The 15,684-nt window shown below is 59.4% G+C and overlaps 1 protein-coding gene across 7 annotated transcripts in view; it reads right to left on the bottom strand.

Annotated features, from left to right (window-relative positions):
* ZNF512B (zinc finger protein 512B) overlaps nt 1-7,943 on the bottom strand; it is a 29,071-nt gene extending 21,128 nt beyond the window's left edge. For 3 of the 7 annotated variants that reach the window (XM_038166092.2, XM_027442982.3, XM_038166095.2), the window contains exons 1-3: nt 7,679-7,940; nt 3,529-3,651; nt 504-583 (exon numbers count right to left, since the gene is read on the bottom strand). In XM_038166092.2, the coding sequence (XP_038022020.2) occupies nt 504-583; nt 3,529-3,649 (201 nt within the window). In that variant the 5' untranslated portion in view covers nt 3,650-3,651; nt 7,679-7,940. Of the gene's footprint in view, nt 1-503; nt 584-3,528; nt 3,652-7,678 lie in introns of all 7 variants that reach the window. The other 4 variants (XM_038166096.2, XM_038166094.2, XM_038166098.2 and 1 more) reach the window with 3 other exon arrangements.
* Nucleotides 7,944-15,684: the final 7,741 nt, after the last annotated feature.

The raw sequence follows: 15,684 nt of genomic DNA, 5'->3' as shown, positions 1-15,684 counted from the left end.
AGTTCCTCCTGAGCATTTACCTTGCTCCCAGCCAGGCTGGGGAATAAATCAGGCCAGAAGCAGCCTGGGTGATTTAACCACCCCACATTTCATCCAGTCGGTAAATCACCCCCCCTCCCACCCCGTGCCCACGCTCTCCTGACAAACTGCTCGGCGCGTTGTCCACGCTGGAAATTAAACTGCACAATTCTCGGGGGAATAAATCAACCAGCCCCTTGTGCTCTCTAATCATCAGCCAAACCCGAGGCGGCTGCGAGAGCTTATCTGGGAACGACATGGGGAAAGGGAGGTTTGTGGAGGGTCCTGATCCCCACCAGGGTTTTGTAGGGTGCTTGGTGATGCCGTGAACCCCCACGGAGGGGACACAGGGGCCGAGATCTTGCTGAGCTGAGGAAAATACTGCTCTGAAGAGTGGGGCTGGTTGGGGTCAGCAGTGCAGCAAGCTTCGGGGAGCAAACCAGAAGCTGGGGCCGCATCCGGAGCCAGGGAGCGCGAGGTCTTACCGGGATGTCCTTCAGCGCCTGGTTCTCCGCCTTGGGTCGTCCTTTCTTCTTGCCCTCGGTTTTGTCACTGGTCGCATTTCCTGCAAACAGACACGGCGCTCGTCACCCGCTGCCCCAGCCCCAGGCTGCCCTGCCGGGGGTGCAGATTCCCCTCGGGAAGGGGATTGCAGCTTCCCCACGGCTCGCACCCGTGCAGGCACCCGTATGGGCTGTGCCCAGCTTCTCCTGTTTTTTGGTTGTTTTTTTTTGACCCCTCTCCTTTTATTCGCAGAAGCAAAGCGGAGCAGTTGCAGCACAGCTGGGGCTTGCTTTGGAAAACCACACTTCCACTGGGGTCGGAAGAAAGCCTTCCTTAGCAAAAGAAATCCGTTTGGGGCAGGGGCTGGGCACAGAAATCCCCCGGACCTTTTGCCGGGGGATCCTACAGATGGAAACGTGGCCCCATAAAACCCAGCACAGCCTGCTCGGAGCCAGCAGTCGGGCCTTTTTGCCATGTTTACTCACGCTGCTTTTGCACAAAAGCATTTTCGGGCACGGGATCTGTTTATTGGGACGATTTCCAGGCACCCCAGAGACATGCCTGGGTTCGTCTCCATCACCAGAGACCTGGCAGCCCACTCACAACCCCACCAGGCTCAGGAGAGCTCTGGCAGGCGCCGAACGCTTCCTACCTCACCTGCAGCTCTCGCTCTGCTGGCCGCTTGGGTTTTGCAGGTTTTTCACCTGCTCCCTTGGGTGCAGCCCCATGCCGGGGCAGTGAGCACACCCAGCCGCCACGGCCACCACACCGGGGCCCTGCGAGCCCAGTTTGGCCACAAGCAGCCTTCCCTGGAGGCTTGCAGAGGGCTGCCAACCTCAGCAATCTGCTGCTTTCATTATTTCCATCGTGCTGTTTGCTGCCCTTGGGATCTGGCAGCGTTCGTGGTGCCGGCACCGTGGGTGCTGCGCGCCACCCGGTCCCTCCGTCGTGCTCTGATTCCCCAGCCTAACAATCGCTAGGAGAAACTTTCCAAATCAGGGCAATTTCTGAAAATACAGGTCAGGCAGCGGAGCTGAGGGGAGGGGAGCGCAGGGAACAGCACCGGCAGTTTTCTGCCAGGTCTTCTGGCTTGGTTCATGGCTTGGCTGCAGCCGTGCCAAAGCCACCACCCTGGCCAAGGGAAGGGCACTGGTTCCTGGGCCACGTTTTTAACCCTGGCTCATCCTGGGGCACGCACAAATCCTCCTGCACAAGCTCTCGTTGGCACAGCTCAAAAGGGAGAAGCAAAAGCAATGACTGAGGGGAATGACAAGTGCCTGGTGGCAGCAAACTCCTCCTCTGGGTGCACGCAGCGAGCGCTCACAGGAGGAGGGGGCAGCTGGAAGCAGAGGAGCTGCTGCAAAGCTCCTGAGGCTGAGGGCTGAGGGCTAACCCAGAGCTCTGAGCCATGCAGAACATTCACACCGAGATCTGGGAGGGCTTTCCTGGCAAGAATCAGATAAAAAGGGGTTGGAAGCCGAGCCGGCAATTCCCCCCCAAAGCTCCCGAGGAACCGCAGCTCGGCTCTGAGCCTGTGGCTGGCTGCGCTCAGAAGCCAGCCCAGGATTTCTGAACAAGTGAGAGAGATTAAACACAAAGCCGTCCAGTTACCTAAAGAGGTGCTGCCAAAAACATCCACTCTCTCCTTTTTTTTTCACACCTCCTGCCCCAGCAGCCAGGGGTAAAATGGCAAAGCAAGACAATTTCCTCATTTCTTTCCAGCCCTGTGAAGTCAGGCCAGCTGGTTCGCTTCGCTTTGAGAGCCGTGAAGGCATCGTTTGGAGCTCCTGCACCCCCTGGGAACTCCGCTAGCCATGAAGGCCTGCACGAGGTGGCTCCCAGCACTGCTGCTCCCTGCTATTCCTCCCCTTTTTTTTCCTGCTTTCTCTCTTAAATGCTTCAAACTAGCCTGAATTCAAAAGATCCCAGAGCAGCAGGAAGAGCACGCCCCCATGCAGAAGCTTGGCACGCCTGTGGCCACAGCTCGCTCAGGCTCTCCTCTCCTTTTAACACCTTCCACAAATCTCAAAACTTTTGGGGATGCTTCAAGCCAGACAAGAGCAGGACAGCTTCCAGGCAAGGCACCTCCCAGTGCCCTCAGCGATCAGCTGCTGGCTGGGGTCAGCAAGGGCAGGCAGGGAGAGCAAGCAGGAGGAACAGAAAAAGCTTCTCCTTTTCCAGCACGATGCCTGCGGTCGCTGTGGTGAGCCGTGGTGTGCCACGGTGCGCCGTGCTGGCATGCAGCAGGCACCACAGCATGCTGGCTGCTGAATCCCGGCCTTTCCATGCACTCCTAAGAGGCATAAACCTGATTTTTAGGGTATTTTCAGGGCTGGCACCGTGGCTGTGTCCCCCTGCAGCGGGTTGTGCTGTGTCAGCAAGGTGGGAACGGCGCGCTCTTTAAAAACGGGGACTGGGGATGGCTCGCCAAGAGATTTAGGGTTTTTTTGGAGCAAGACCGAAAGCACAGCACAGAAAGTGCACTCCCTGCCCTGCCCTGGCCACGCTGCGTCCATGGGGTCAGCAAAGCAACCGCAGGAGAGGCTCCTTCCTCCCCAGCCTGCGCTGAGCCAAATTCGCCTTGGCACATTGCGCCCTGAAGCTGCACCCCGCGACGTTCAGGAGCTCCGAGAGGCTCTCAGCATCACAGAGCGGATTTACCCAGCGGAAACAGACAGGAGAAAAATCTCCTCGGGCTCCGGGATTCCAGGATAGAGCAATCAGCCATCCATCAGCGCGACAGCCCTTAGCACGAGGGTCTCCCAGGGCTCGTGCGGCGGCGAGCTCCCTCCTGGGGGGCGCGACACGGGGGGCAGCAGATGGGCTGTGCTCCTTTCAAGCCTTTTCATGTAGCACTCAGCTCCCCGACGTGACAAATAGAGGGCGAGACACCCGGCTCGTTAGCCAGGCACGGTTTCCTTTAGAGGGAAAGACCTCTAAAGGGAGAGACCTCTAAAGAGAGAGCCCATCCCCTCCGCCCCGTGGAAATAAAGGCTGGTTCCTTACCGAGCTTGGGGAGCTCCACCGGGGGGTTTATCCTCGTGTCTGTCCTGCTTTCCTTGCTGGCAGTGGGTTTGTTGGAGCCTGCTGTTTTCCTTCCCCCTTTGCAGGTGTAGGGATCCGCCATCTCTGCAACGAGCAAGGGACGGGTTAGGATTCATGCACAGCCCCTCGGCGCCGCGAACGACACGTGCGAAAGGCGAGGGGAGCTGCTGGAAATGAGGCAGGGAGGGAAATTAGGAAAAGTGTCCCACAGCTGAAGCGTTCCCACCAAGGGGAGAAGCGGGGCAGGTTTCTGAGTATTCGTTCCACGGCTGAGCAAAGCCACAGACATGGTCGAGAACCTGCTTTCATTATCGGCTGCTTCCCTCTCCGCGTGCAACAGCAAAGATTTTATTAAAAATTATGGGCTGGCTCCGTCCAGGGAAGCAGCGAATAAATGGCTTTTCCTCCTCGTTTATTTCTGTGCTTTCACTGAAGACACCAAAAGGCAAAAAAAAAATAAAAAAAAATAGTGAGTTTTAATGAGCAGATGTAGTGATAAATTTCCAATTTTCCTTATTAATGGGAAACTGTTATAAACCGAGGATTGTTAATGTTATCTAAATTTTCCGTATTAATAATTCAATTTGGCTTCTCTAGAAATAATGAACATCAGAAATTATCGCAGAAGGCCCAAGCGTGCTCCCAAGGGCAGCAGGCAGCAGGACACCCCTCGACTCCAGCCGTGCCGGGATGAAGGCCGTGGAGTGGCCGCTTCTCACCCGAGCTCATCTCAAGCACCCCGAGACATCGAGCCCAAACCCTGCCGTGCTCTGGTTAACGGGGGCACAACGAGGCTCCAGACAGAGTGAGGACAGATTTTAGTCCCACAGCGCTTCATTCATTCTTGTTTCTTCATTCCTGGGCCCATCTTCACGCCCTGGAGCTGGGAAATCGCTGCCGGTGCTCAGCCAGACGCCGGCAGCGTGGCTGAGGGAAGCGCCAGCTGCCGCCTTCTTCACCTTCCCTCCACGCCTCTCTCCCCCCACGCGCAGGTTTTTTCACGCACGGATTTGACTTGTCACCCCCCCAGTCCCTCCCACAGAGCCCTGCTCGCTTCATTTCCATGCTGGAAAAAGGGAACTGCACCTCGCGTGCGGACCAGATGCTTGGGGACGAGCCGCCAACCCCTCCTGGCACGTGCACGGCCGGTGACAAATATCTGGTGCTTTGCACGGGCCCAGAGGTGAAGCAGATCAAACGAGAACCTTGGCAACAGGTTCTCTGGATTCCTGCACACAGGAATCATTTATTCAGCTCGTTTTGGTTGGGTGGGAGCTGCGGCTCCCTCCCCAAAACAGCTCCTCCACGTGCGCGCCGCCGGGGACAAACCTGTCCCCGTCCTCCCCGGCCACCTCCTGCCACCCCCAGGCAATCCTCGCAGTCGAGAAATAAAATTCCTCGCTCGCAGAAATAAAAGATTTGCGAGGTCCCAGCTAAATGGAAGCTGAAGAAGGACGAATCTCGGGGAAAACCCCGCTGTGGTCCATGGCACCAACATCCTGCTCGCATCCAGGCTGCGTGCCCTGATCCCACAGCTCATCCTTCCTCCCTGTCCCCTCAAAGGGGTCCTTTCTGGCCAGCTTCGGGGGTTTAAAACTTCTTTTATTTTTTCCTCCCCTTCTTATTTTTGACTACAAGTAAAATAAAAGTAAATAAAAACCCCACTCGGCGAGGGTCCAGCTCCGCTCCCCGGCCACCGCCACAACCCCAGGGCTCCCGGAGGAATTGCCCCAGAGGCGGAGAGCAGAAATCAGCCCCATTGTTTCCCACCACGTCCAAACTTCTCACTGGGTTTTGAGGAAGGCACGCTGAGATTTGCCGCGATTTCCTTGCGTTTTGGTGAAAACCCTCCTGCAGCTGGTGACGGGGGGACAGATCCCGGCGGGTCTGACTGCGAGGGCGCACAGGGAAGGCTGGGGCTGGCCCCACAGCAGCCGAGGACACCCTGAGCTGCAGATGTTTTTTAAGCATCCCCACTCCAGCTCCGGGGAAAAAAAAAAAAACAAAACACACAGTGCCAAGGTAAGAGACAGCATAGGATGAGCAAGGAAAAAGCTGCAGAGCCTCACGAGCTAACGGGGAGGAAGCACGTGGGCCTGGAGGGTGAGGAGGGAAGTTTGGGAACTCGTCCCACGCACGCTCCTCTGCTGGGCTTCAGCGGGGACAGCAGCGTGCCCATGCTGGGGACTTCCCGTGCTGGGAAATTCGGCACAAACTGGAGACGAGGAAGGAAATGCACACAAAAATACCTGCCTGGCACTTGGGCACACAGGCAGCAAGGGATGCTGCGATGCCCCCGGCCCCAGTGCACCCCTACAAGGGGGAAAAATCACCAGTCGATGCTCTCCACTTATCATCAATAATTAATCGATGGTTTTGGATGGCCCAGAGAGATGCAGGCGGTGCCAAAAAATCAAGAGCAGTGCCCACGGTGCCCTGCGGGCAGGGAGGCAGCGAGGTGACGGTCACCACAGGGAGCTCGCTGACCTCAGGCTGCGCCAAGAAAGTTTCTGGGGGGAAAAGACGAGGAAGCGCTGGGAGAAACTTCCTTGGAAGGGACGGGAATCACCACCAAAAGGGAGGTTTCCCAAAAGGGAGGCACCCGCTGGGTGACACAGCCCCAGCCCCTGCTTTGTGGGGCCAAGAGCTCTTTTGGGACAGAGCCACACGTGTCCCTGCCTCCCCGACACCTCCACGGACCTCAGCAGCATCAGGGGACGTCCCCCTCGGGGTCCTTCAGCCCCCCGAGGAAAAAGCAGCAGAAAGGTTGAAAAGCGTTTCAGGCAGAGCGCCTCTTTTTGGGCGTGGGCGCAGCTTTTTTTGATGGTTTAAAGTTTCTGTTGGGAACACATTCAGCAAGTCCCTCCCCCCCTCGCCCATCCTCGGGCACAAAAGCAAATGGGGAAAGCGCACACACACACATAAAAAAAAATAAATAAAAACCACAAAAAAACAGCAGACAATGAGCAGCAGCGGCTCCGTCCCCAAATCTGCTCGGCCTCAAAGCCTGGACGGAGCCACCACCCTGCCCCGGTGACAAGCAGGGGATGTGGGGACAGGGTGATGGAGTGGCAGCGGGTGGCCGTGGCGGTGACTGGGGTGTCCTCGTGCTCTGGGCATCCTCGGAGTGAGAGGACACGGGTGCTGTCACCTCACTGGGCTGTCCTGTCCCCTTGTCACCCCGTTGGGCTGTCCTGTCCCCTGTTGTGACCCCGCTGGGCTGTCCTGTCCCTTGTCACCTCACTGGGCTGTCCTGTCCCTTGTTGTCACTTCTCTGGGCTGTCCTGTCCCCTCGTTGGGCTGTCCTGTCCCCTGTTGTCACCTCACTGGCCTGTCCTGTCCCTTGTCACCTCGCTGGGCTTGTCCTGTCCCCTTGTCACCTCGCTGGGCTGTCCTGTTCCTTGTTGTCACCTCGATGGGCTGTCGTGTCCCCCTGTCACCTCACTGGGCTGTCCTGTCTCCTGCTGTCACTTCTCTGGGCTGTCCTGTCCCTTGATGTCACCCCACTGGGCTGTCCTGTCCACTGTCCCCTGTTGTCCTGTCCCTTGTCACCTCACTGGGTTGTCCTGTCCCCTGTTGTCACCTCTCTGGGCTGCCCCGTCGCCTGTCACCCCTCTGTGCCACCACCTTTCACCCCCTGAGGCCGATGCCACCCTCCTGTCCCCTCCCCACCCCTTGTCCCCCCTCCTCCTGCCACCCCATCCCCCTGTCACCCCGTCACCCCCTCCCCGTCCCCTCAGCACCCCCTGCCCCATCCCCATCCCACCCCGTCGCACCCCCCCCATATCCCACCCCCCCCCCTCATCCCCTTCACCCCCCCGGTCCCCTAGGGGCCACCTCCCCCTTCGGTGCCCACCCTGAGGGCTTTGGGGACCGGGGGGGACCCTAAAAAGCGGCCCCAAAAGCGGGGCCGAGCCGCGCTCCCCGCCAGGGGAAGCGAGAGGCAAAATGGCGACGGGGCTGCGGCGGGAGGAGGGGGGGGGGGGGGGGGCTGGAACCGGGGATCCCCGCACCGGAGCCGAGCTTTGGCCGCACCGGAGCCGGGAACCGGAGCTGCACCGTGAAGCCGGGAGCCCAACCGTGAAGCCGAAGCCGGGCCTTCGGTGCTTACCTCGGCGGCCGCCCCTTCGGCTGCGGGGCTCCCCGGCGAGCCGCCAGCCGCGGAGCCGAGCTCCGGTGCCGAGCTCCCCGCCCGCCGCCGCCGCCCCTCACCGCCCCTCACAGCTCCTCCGCGGCTCATGCGCTTTTCCCCAGCCCCCGGTTTCGATCCCCGGTTTCTCGTTTGGCTCCGCCACCGGGCCGCGGCCACGGGGCGGGAGAGGGTGGCGGTGGCGGTGGTGGTGGCGGCGCCGCCCCGGTAGGGCGGGCCCCGGGGAGCGCCCCCCTCACGGCTCCGGGACACCCCGAAGGGGGGAAAAAGGAGGCCCCGGTGCTGTCCCGGTGCCCTCAGGGGGCGAGGAGGCTTCCAGGCCCTCTGAGGCCTCCTCACGGTGCCCCCCGGTGCCTCCCGGTGGGTGGGGGGGGGCACCCGAGGGTGCGCCTCGAGTGCCTGTGGTGGGGGCTGGCACCGCCAAAGGGGTCTGGGACTGACCCCTCAGGGGGACACGGCCTCTCCCGGTCCCGTTTTTATGGCCAAAGTTGGTGCTGGAGGCCCGAAATGTGTTGTCACACACCCAGCACACCCACTGGGACCATCCCAGTTAGAAACTGGTTTGGGTTGTGGGAGCGGTGCCGCTGAGCGTCTCACAGAATCACACCGAATTTCGAGGTTGGAAGAGACCCCAAAATCATCGAGTCCAACCTCTGTCCTAACACCAACAGTCCTCCACCAAACCATAGCCCTACATCGAAACGTCCCCACGGCCCAAGGCTTTAAGCACCCACCCCACACAGCCCCCGGCACACGAAGCTTTCCCAGCTCCGTGTCACCCCACGGGGCTGGTGGCAGTGCCGCCGTCTCGGTGTCTGCCCACAAATCGGGGGGAAATCCGACAAATTTCGCCACGTGGGGTTGAAGCCCGGTGTGTCCATCATTTCCAGGGCTGCCCCCAGCCGTCCCGTGCCCGTCACACATCACCGAGACAGCTCCGGGCACGGCCCAGCAGCACATGACGAGGCTCCTGGCTCCGTTCCTGCTCCATTTCCCCTGTCCCCAAGGCCACGTGGGCGAGCAGCCGCAGTTTTTGGGTTCAAAAGGCTGCAAAACACCGCTCTGCCCGGCAGGACGGGGATTTCCCAGCGCTGTTGTTATGGAGCAGGGACCCCACGAAGCCATCCCCAGCTCGTGGGGAAGGTGACGAGCACCTTGCAGCTGATCTCTGCTCCCAAGCACATCTCTCCTGCTGTCTCTGGCACCGTGGCGTGGTCCCATAACAGATCCAAACCCCTTTAGGGATGCGGCTCCTCGGTGCCACCGCCACACACCAGCCTTTGCGAGCAGGGTCCAGCCGCACCGCACCATCGCAGCACTAAAACGCAAGCTGGGATTTCCCCCCCCCCCCCCCCCCCCGGTTCCCCTCTTTGTCTCCGTTGAGGGGAAAGAGCTTAATTAATGTCTGCGGAGAGCATGTAAAGCTTTGTGTAATTGCTAGGTATTATTATCAGCGGAGCAGAGGGTGAGCAGCGGGGTGGGAGGGAAAGGCACAGCCCACCTCCTTTGTACGAAACGCGGCGCATCCGAGGGAGCTCCGCTTCCCAGCCGGCGGCCTGCCTGCGAGCAGAGCTATTAACCTGCAGCGGGGCTGGCAAGAGCCTTCATGTGCCCGGGGGGACCCGGGAGCATCCCGAACACGTTCAACATCTCCTCGTTGTGCGGCTTCAAAGTGCTCCTGGATGCCCTTGAGCGCATCCCGCACGTGCTCCTGCTGAGCGTGCCGAGCTGCAGCCCCAGAGCCAAAGGACAGCAAAAACGAGCTTGGAAGGGGCTCCTCGTCCCTGTCCCTGTCCCTGTCCCTGTCCCCGCCACGATGCTCCTGCTGAAGGCTGCGCTCATTTTCTGCTCGTTTTCTGCGTTTGCAAAGCGCGGTTTTACGGCACAAGGTGCAGGGTGAGGGTGAGAAGGAGAGGCTGGGGAGCCTGGCGGCCTCGGAGGTTGTCGATGGGCTTGGAGAGCGGCCAGCTGCGGCTGGTCGAGGTACAGAAACTCCTGAATAATGCAGCAGGAAGGTGACCACAGTTCCTATTTTCAGGCCCCGCTGAGAGGAGGGGAGGGGGCCAAGGAACGAACTTGAAAAGAACAGCAAATGCGGAACAGATGCGGAGACGTGCTTTGTGGTGCTTTCCACGCACGGGGTCGCGCCGGTGTGGGAGAGCCTGGCTGGGAAGGGCAGGGGAGACGAGGAGGAGGAGGAGGAGGAGAAGGAAAAGGAGGAGGAGGATGAGGAGGAAGAGCAGGAGGACGGGAGGATGAGCGCTGCCATCCTTGGCGTGCTGGAGAGAAACCATCGCGCAAAGGGGCAGTTTGCCAATGGCGTGGGGGTGTGGGGGGGACACCCGTGGGGACCCCCATGGGTTCCCCACGGGTGTCCCCCATGCTCTGCCCTGCAGCTCTCCGTTTCCACCCCACAAAGCAGGAGGAGGTGGAGGGGAGGCGATCGGGTGAAGGTGTTGGGCGGTGGGGGATGAAGCAGTCAAAGCCGGCAAGCATGGAAATTAAATTGATACGGACCCCAGGAAGAGGAGAGGAGGGGGGGGGGGGGAAAGCAATTACAGAGCAAGGATCGGATAAATATTTGTGCAGAGGCCTTTTCGTTTCAGGTCTTGCTCCGCTGGGGCTGCTCCAGTGTGGGCAGGGGGGGCTCTGCCCTCTCCAGAGGGCAGGGGAAGCTCCAGGCAGCTCCTGCTGGGGCTGGGCACGGCCTCATCCTTCGTCAGAGGGAGGATTTGTTCAGAGGGAGGATTTGTTCCCAGACACGTGTGGGTCCCCTCCTCTCTCCGTTTGCTGTACCTGTAAGGGCTGGGGCGCAGGACGTGAGGACAGCCCTCCTGCCACCACTGGCCTGATGGTTTGGTGACCTCAGCCAGCTTTCACCAAACTGGGATGGCTGCAGGGCCACCAGAACAGCGACACATTTCATCCACATGTCACCAAGAGGCTGACATCCTCATCGGGACAAATCCACGGGGCTCAGATGCTCCTGGAGCAGTCCCGGTCCCGGCACAGGAGCAGCGGGAGCAGCGGTGGCGGAGCAGCAGTGCAGCGAGCTGCTGCCATCCTTTGTGCACTTCCCACACTGCTCGCCTGGCCGGGCAGGGAGCACAGGGTGCCGGTCCCGTTGGTGGCAGGGAACAAACAAGTAGGGTGAACCCCCCAAAAAAATCCCATCCTGGGGCTCAGCAGGGGTCAGGCTGACCCGAACGGCACCTGGGCAGTGGATTAAAATGTGCAAGCTCCCCTCTCAGATGAAAGGTAGGAAATAGTTCAGAAATCGGTGGGTTTTGGATGCGGGTCCTCCCCAGGTGTTGAGGCAGTCGGGGACCTGGTGCTGTTTGTCCCTGAAGCCAGCTGTCTGTCCCCACACCCTGAACGGGGTCAGCTGGTGAGCAGGCACTGCCCCGGTGAAGCATGGTGACACCAACAGGCTGCAGCAGCGCCCTCCAGACCATTAAATCTGCGGAATCAAACTGGCACTGGATTTACAGAGCCACTTTCATCCACCGCCGCTCTTGGGGCATGGCCGAAACGCATGCAGAAAGCTGCAAGAGCAGGGAGAAGGAGCCCGGTGCCAGGACGTGCGCCCGCGCCGCCAGCCAGCACCAGCCTCAGCCGCGACGGGGCACTGGGATGCACGGGGATGGGACTGGGAGCGACTGGGAGGGACTGGGAGCTTGGATTTTGCTGAGCAGGGCAGGACGAGGTGAGGGGAAGGGCACAACCGCGGTGCCTGGGTGCATTTTGGGGACACCCACGTTTCCCAGAGCCATCCCCAAACCGCTGCTGCCGGGCACAGCGCGTGCAAACCCCCTCCCCGCTACCCTCAGAGCAAAACCCCACGGCCCCTCTCTCCTCTCCGCTACCCACGGCAGAGGCCGGGCTGCTTTTTGGCTGGAGCAGAGCGATCCCAGAACAAAGGGAGGATGGCTGGGGGCTGGCGAGGCAGCATCCGGGCCATCCCCAGCCTCCTTCTGCAAGGCGCTGGCTGCGCAGCGTGGGCCTCTGATTGGAAACGGGAGCCCCCGAGCCGAGATGGCTGCGCGAGCTATGAATTATGCTGATGGCTTTTTTTTTTTTTTTTTTTTTTTTTTCTCTTCTCCTCCCGTGCTTGAATACATCCAGCAAATATAAGCAAAAGGAAAAAAAAAAAAAAAAGAGCGAGAGAAAATCCGAGCAGATTTAATTTCAGATACGGCGAGGAAGGAAAATGGCTGCGGTGCAAAGAGGGGAGGTTAACGGGGAGAAGGATCCCGCCTGAGGAGGAACGATGCTCCCAAAAACCCTACAGCTCTGCTTGCTGCTATTAATTATTTCATTATTAATTATTTACACGGCCTTATTGGCTTGGTGGGGAGTCTGCCCCAAGCCGGGGGGTCGGGTATGGGGGTTGCCCCCTGGAACAGCGGGGCAGGATGGGGACAGCGGGTTTGGGGATGGAGCTGCGAGGTGTGAAGAAGCCCCCCGGTTTGAAATAAACCCAACAACGGATGGGAAATGAAGCTCCTCATTTCAGGCTGGGGGTCTGGAGGTTTTTACCTGAGCCTGGAAATGTTGTGGCAAAAGCAAGCACCAAACTTTCCAAAAACGGGCCAGCTGAAACACTTCGGTGCCTGATGCCACCTGGAAGAGTTTGGGGGCATTGTTCCCCATGGTCATTTAGGAGCTGAAAATGAGAACCTAAAAGCGAAGGAAGTTACACGGGCAAAAAAAAAAAATTATGAAATGAAGCAATTATCCCCGCTCCGATACATTCTAATTACGGGAACTGTCACCCTTATTAAGAGCCTATTAATTCACTGTCATAAGTCACCATCAGGAGTGCAAGCACCAAAAATGTGCCCAGGCTGTGGGGACGGCTGCGAGGAGCTGCAGCATCCCCTGGTCCCTGCCTGCCCCGGGCACAGGGGAGCTCTGGCTGCTCCCTTGGGAGGCCAAATGCTGCCGAGCTGCGGTGCTAAGCCTCCTCCTGCAGCTCCAGGTGGGGTCGGGCTCATCCCTGCCCGTGTCCTCGTGCCGTGCTCGACCCCTTGAATGGTGCAAAGGAGGCAGCAGCGTCCCGGCAGGGAGCAGCCAAGGGAACCAAAGCCCCGGGAGGTTGCCAAAACGTCCTCAGCACCGCGTTTCTGCCAGCGTCACCTCCTGCTCGTAGCCAGCTCCGTCTCCGGCAGCCTCTCATTACGCATTCCGCATGGAGGGCCCTGCATCAGCTTAATTAACAAGGTACGAAAGACAGGACCTTTGAGGAAATCTTAATTATATTATCCATCTCGCCCTGAGTGGCACCTGATCCAGCCCGACGCCGTTCCCAGGTTCATTAGCAATGATTCAGGATTGATTAGTCCTGGATGCGCAGCGCGGGCACGGCCAGGGGATGGGGAGTGGAGCCTCAGGATGGGTTCTGGGGAGGGAAACGGGGCTTTGGGATGGGGACGGGGGTTTGGGGGTGTCACAGCATCCTTGGAGGAGCCGTTTTGCTGTGCCTCAGTCCCTAAATGGCCTCACAATCACCTGCAGGCTCCTTCCTGAGGTGTTTTAGGGGTGCTGAGCGCACTCGCAGCCCTCATGGGCCACCCCGGTGTCCCCGTTTGCCTTCTCCGCTGCTGCCCCAGGGCTGTGGGGTCCGGTGATGTGCCACATGCCACCAGCACCTGGGACTTCTCCTCCCTGCCCAGGATCATGATATTTTCTTTGTGCAGGTGCCCACAGGTCTCCAGCACAGGGAGCTTCCTAAAGACCTACCCGGGAGCACCAGGAGGGCGATGATTCGGTGTGGGTGGCGGTCCCAAAGCCACCCACCAGGTGGAGAACATGTTCCTAATTCGGGTGAGCACATAACCTGCCAGGGAAGCATCCAAACTGGCCTTTTTTCAGCAGAGCCCTTCAGCAGCTGCTGACACCCAGCATCAGCAAATCACATCCCAAAAGCCCGGCGCAGCCAGGGAAATGTACGGCTGCCGCCGGAGCCAAGCACGAATGCACTTGTCGGGGGAGCGTTTCCTGAATCAGAGGAGCAATCAGCGGCGTTTCAGACCTGGAGGTATCTGTATCATCAAGCCAGGCTCAGTAATTACTTGGACAAATTAGGCATGCATTTTCTGTGTGCAACTGTGTTGTGGTTGTGTGTTTTTGTTTTTGTTTTTTTTTCTTTGCTTGAAAAACCTCGCCGCAATCTGCAAGCTGCCTCTGCCACTGGGAAGGGATTGCTGGATTTTTCTTTTTTTTTTTTTTTAAGGGCAGAAAAAGCCGGCCGTTATTTTTTATGCCAACAGCTCATTGTCCTGCAAAATAAAACAAACAAAAAAAAAAAAACAAACAGCCAAGAGCAGAAGAAGTGAATCAGATGCATCCAGGTCGTGTGCGCTCTGACCGCGGCCGTTCCCTGCCCGGCCACCACATCCCCCTTCCCACTTCACAGGGCTGATTTATGCTCGCTGCCATCCTCTGCCTCCTTTAATTGTTGCCTGGTTTTAATATCCCACGAATCTGAGCCCTACAAATCCACGTTTCATTGCCTGGTGCTGCTTGGTTTTGGGCAGCGCCTGGAACAGCAGTGGCAGATGAATGTTAGATAAATCGAGGGCATTTTTCTCGCCCAGCCCGAGCACCCTTCTCCCTCCCGTGCCCCTGCTCCCGGTGCAGCACCCACCGGCCCAGGGTGCCCCCAATTTGTCCCTGCAGAGCCCAGCCCGGCTCCCTGGGCCACCCGGGGGCATTAGGTGGCGCCAGACACTTGCGCAGCGCACGACCCGTGTCCGGAGCCGGCTCAGGGGATGCTCCGCGCTCCCCATCCTCATCCTGGTGGGGATGAAGGCTCAGCCGGCGCTCACCCCATTAGGGCAGCTTCTGGGGTGGCCGGGGCACCCCCTTGCCCTGCCTGCAGCTCCTCCAGCCCTGTCCTCAGCAGGAAGCCCTCGGTGGGCCATAGGGACCCCGCAGGAGGGCCGTGCTTTGCGCTCAGCCACGGGTGCTGGTGGGGTTCCTGCCTCCTTCTTCCTCCTCGTGTGAGATCCAGGCTGCTCCAGCTGCAGCAGGTGCAGAAAAAAAGCAGAGATATTGCCCTTGGCACCCCAGAAATGAGGTGGGCACCCCGGTACCTGGGGGTTCTCCATGGGGTCCCTGCGCTCGGTGGCAGGAGAGGAGCCAGAAGGAGCCGGAGCGCGGCTTGGAGTGGGTGGATGGGGCAGACGGAGCTGGAGCAGGGGTCCCAGCAAGGGACAGCGGGGCCTTGGGGATGGACTTCGGGGGCTCCATGGGGTCACGGGTGGCCCCACACAGCCGCAGCCCCGCTCTGTGCCCCCTAATTGCAAAACTGCCACCGAACCGCTGCGCGAGCGCAGCCCAAAGAAGCCCCCCAGAGAGAGAAGCCATTTCTCCTCCTCGCCTCTCTGGAGCTCTCCCAAAAAAGCTCAGCATCTCCCTCTAACGATGTTCACCCGCAGCAGGAGCCCAACAGCCACGGGCTGCTCCGGGGCAGAGCACCCGGCCCCATGGGGACGGTCACCAAGTGCTGGCCACCCCGGTGCCACCGGCCGGCAGCCTCCGCTCCCCGCTCCCCACCGCCAGGGCAGGGACAGGGTGGAAAAATCGAGCTGGCTTTTCTCCACGGGTTTTCTTACCCAGGTTTTAGTTAGCCTTGATCTGAGCAGGCTCAGAGATTTAACAGGGGATGCATCAGGAGGTGATGGGGCCTCATCCTGCTCAGGGCTCTGCTGCGCACCGCGGCCGGCTCGGCACAGCCCACGGCCAGGAGCGCTGGCACCAGCCCCGCCGCTGCAGGAGAGATCATTTTTATTTTTTTTCCCCCCGATTGTTTTCTTTCTTTTTCTTAAAATTCAATAAACTCGCTCGGCTTTGTTGCCGGTGAAGTCCTAGCGAGGTGAGGGGAGCCAATTTGGCTGCATTTTTGAAAAGGTCAGCAGCAGCTGAAGAAATTCAGATTGCTGTGTGCTCGCGGGGAGGCGAGG

This window comes from Anas platyrhynchos, chromosome 21, assembly GCF_047663525.1.
Source record: "Anas platyrhynchos isolate ZD024472 breed Pekin duck chromosome 21, IASCAAS_PekinDuck_T2T, whole genome shotgun sequence".
Taxonomy (NCBI): Eukaryota; Metazoa; Chordata; class Aves; order Anseriformes; family Anatidae; genus Anas; species Anas platyrhynchos.
The sequence above is the reverse complement of the archived record's forward strand: the minus strand, read 5'-3'. Positions and strand labels throughout refer to the sequence as shown.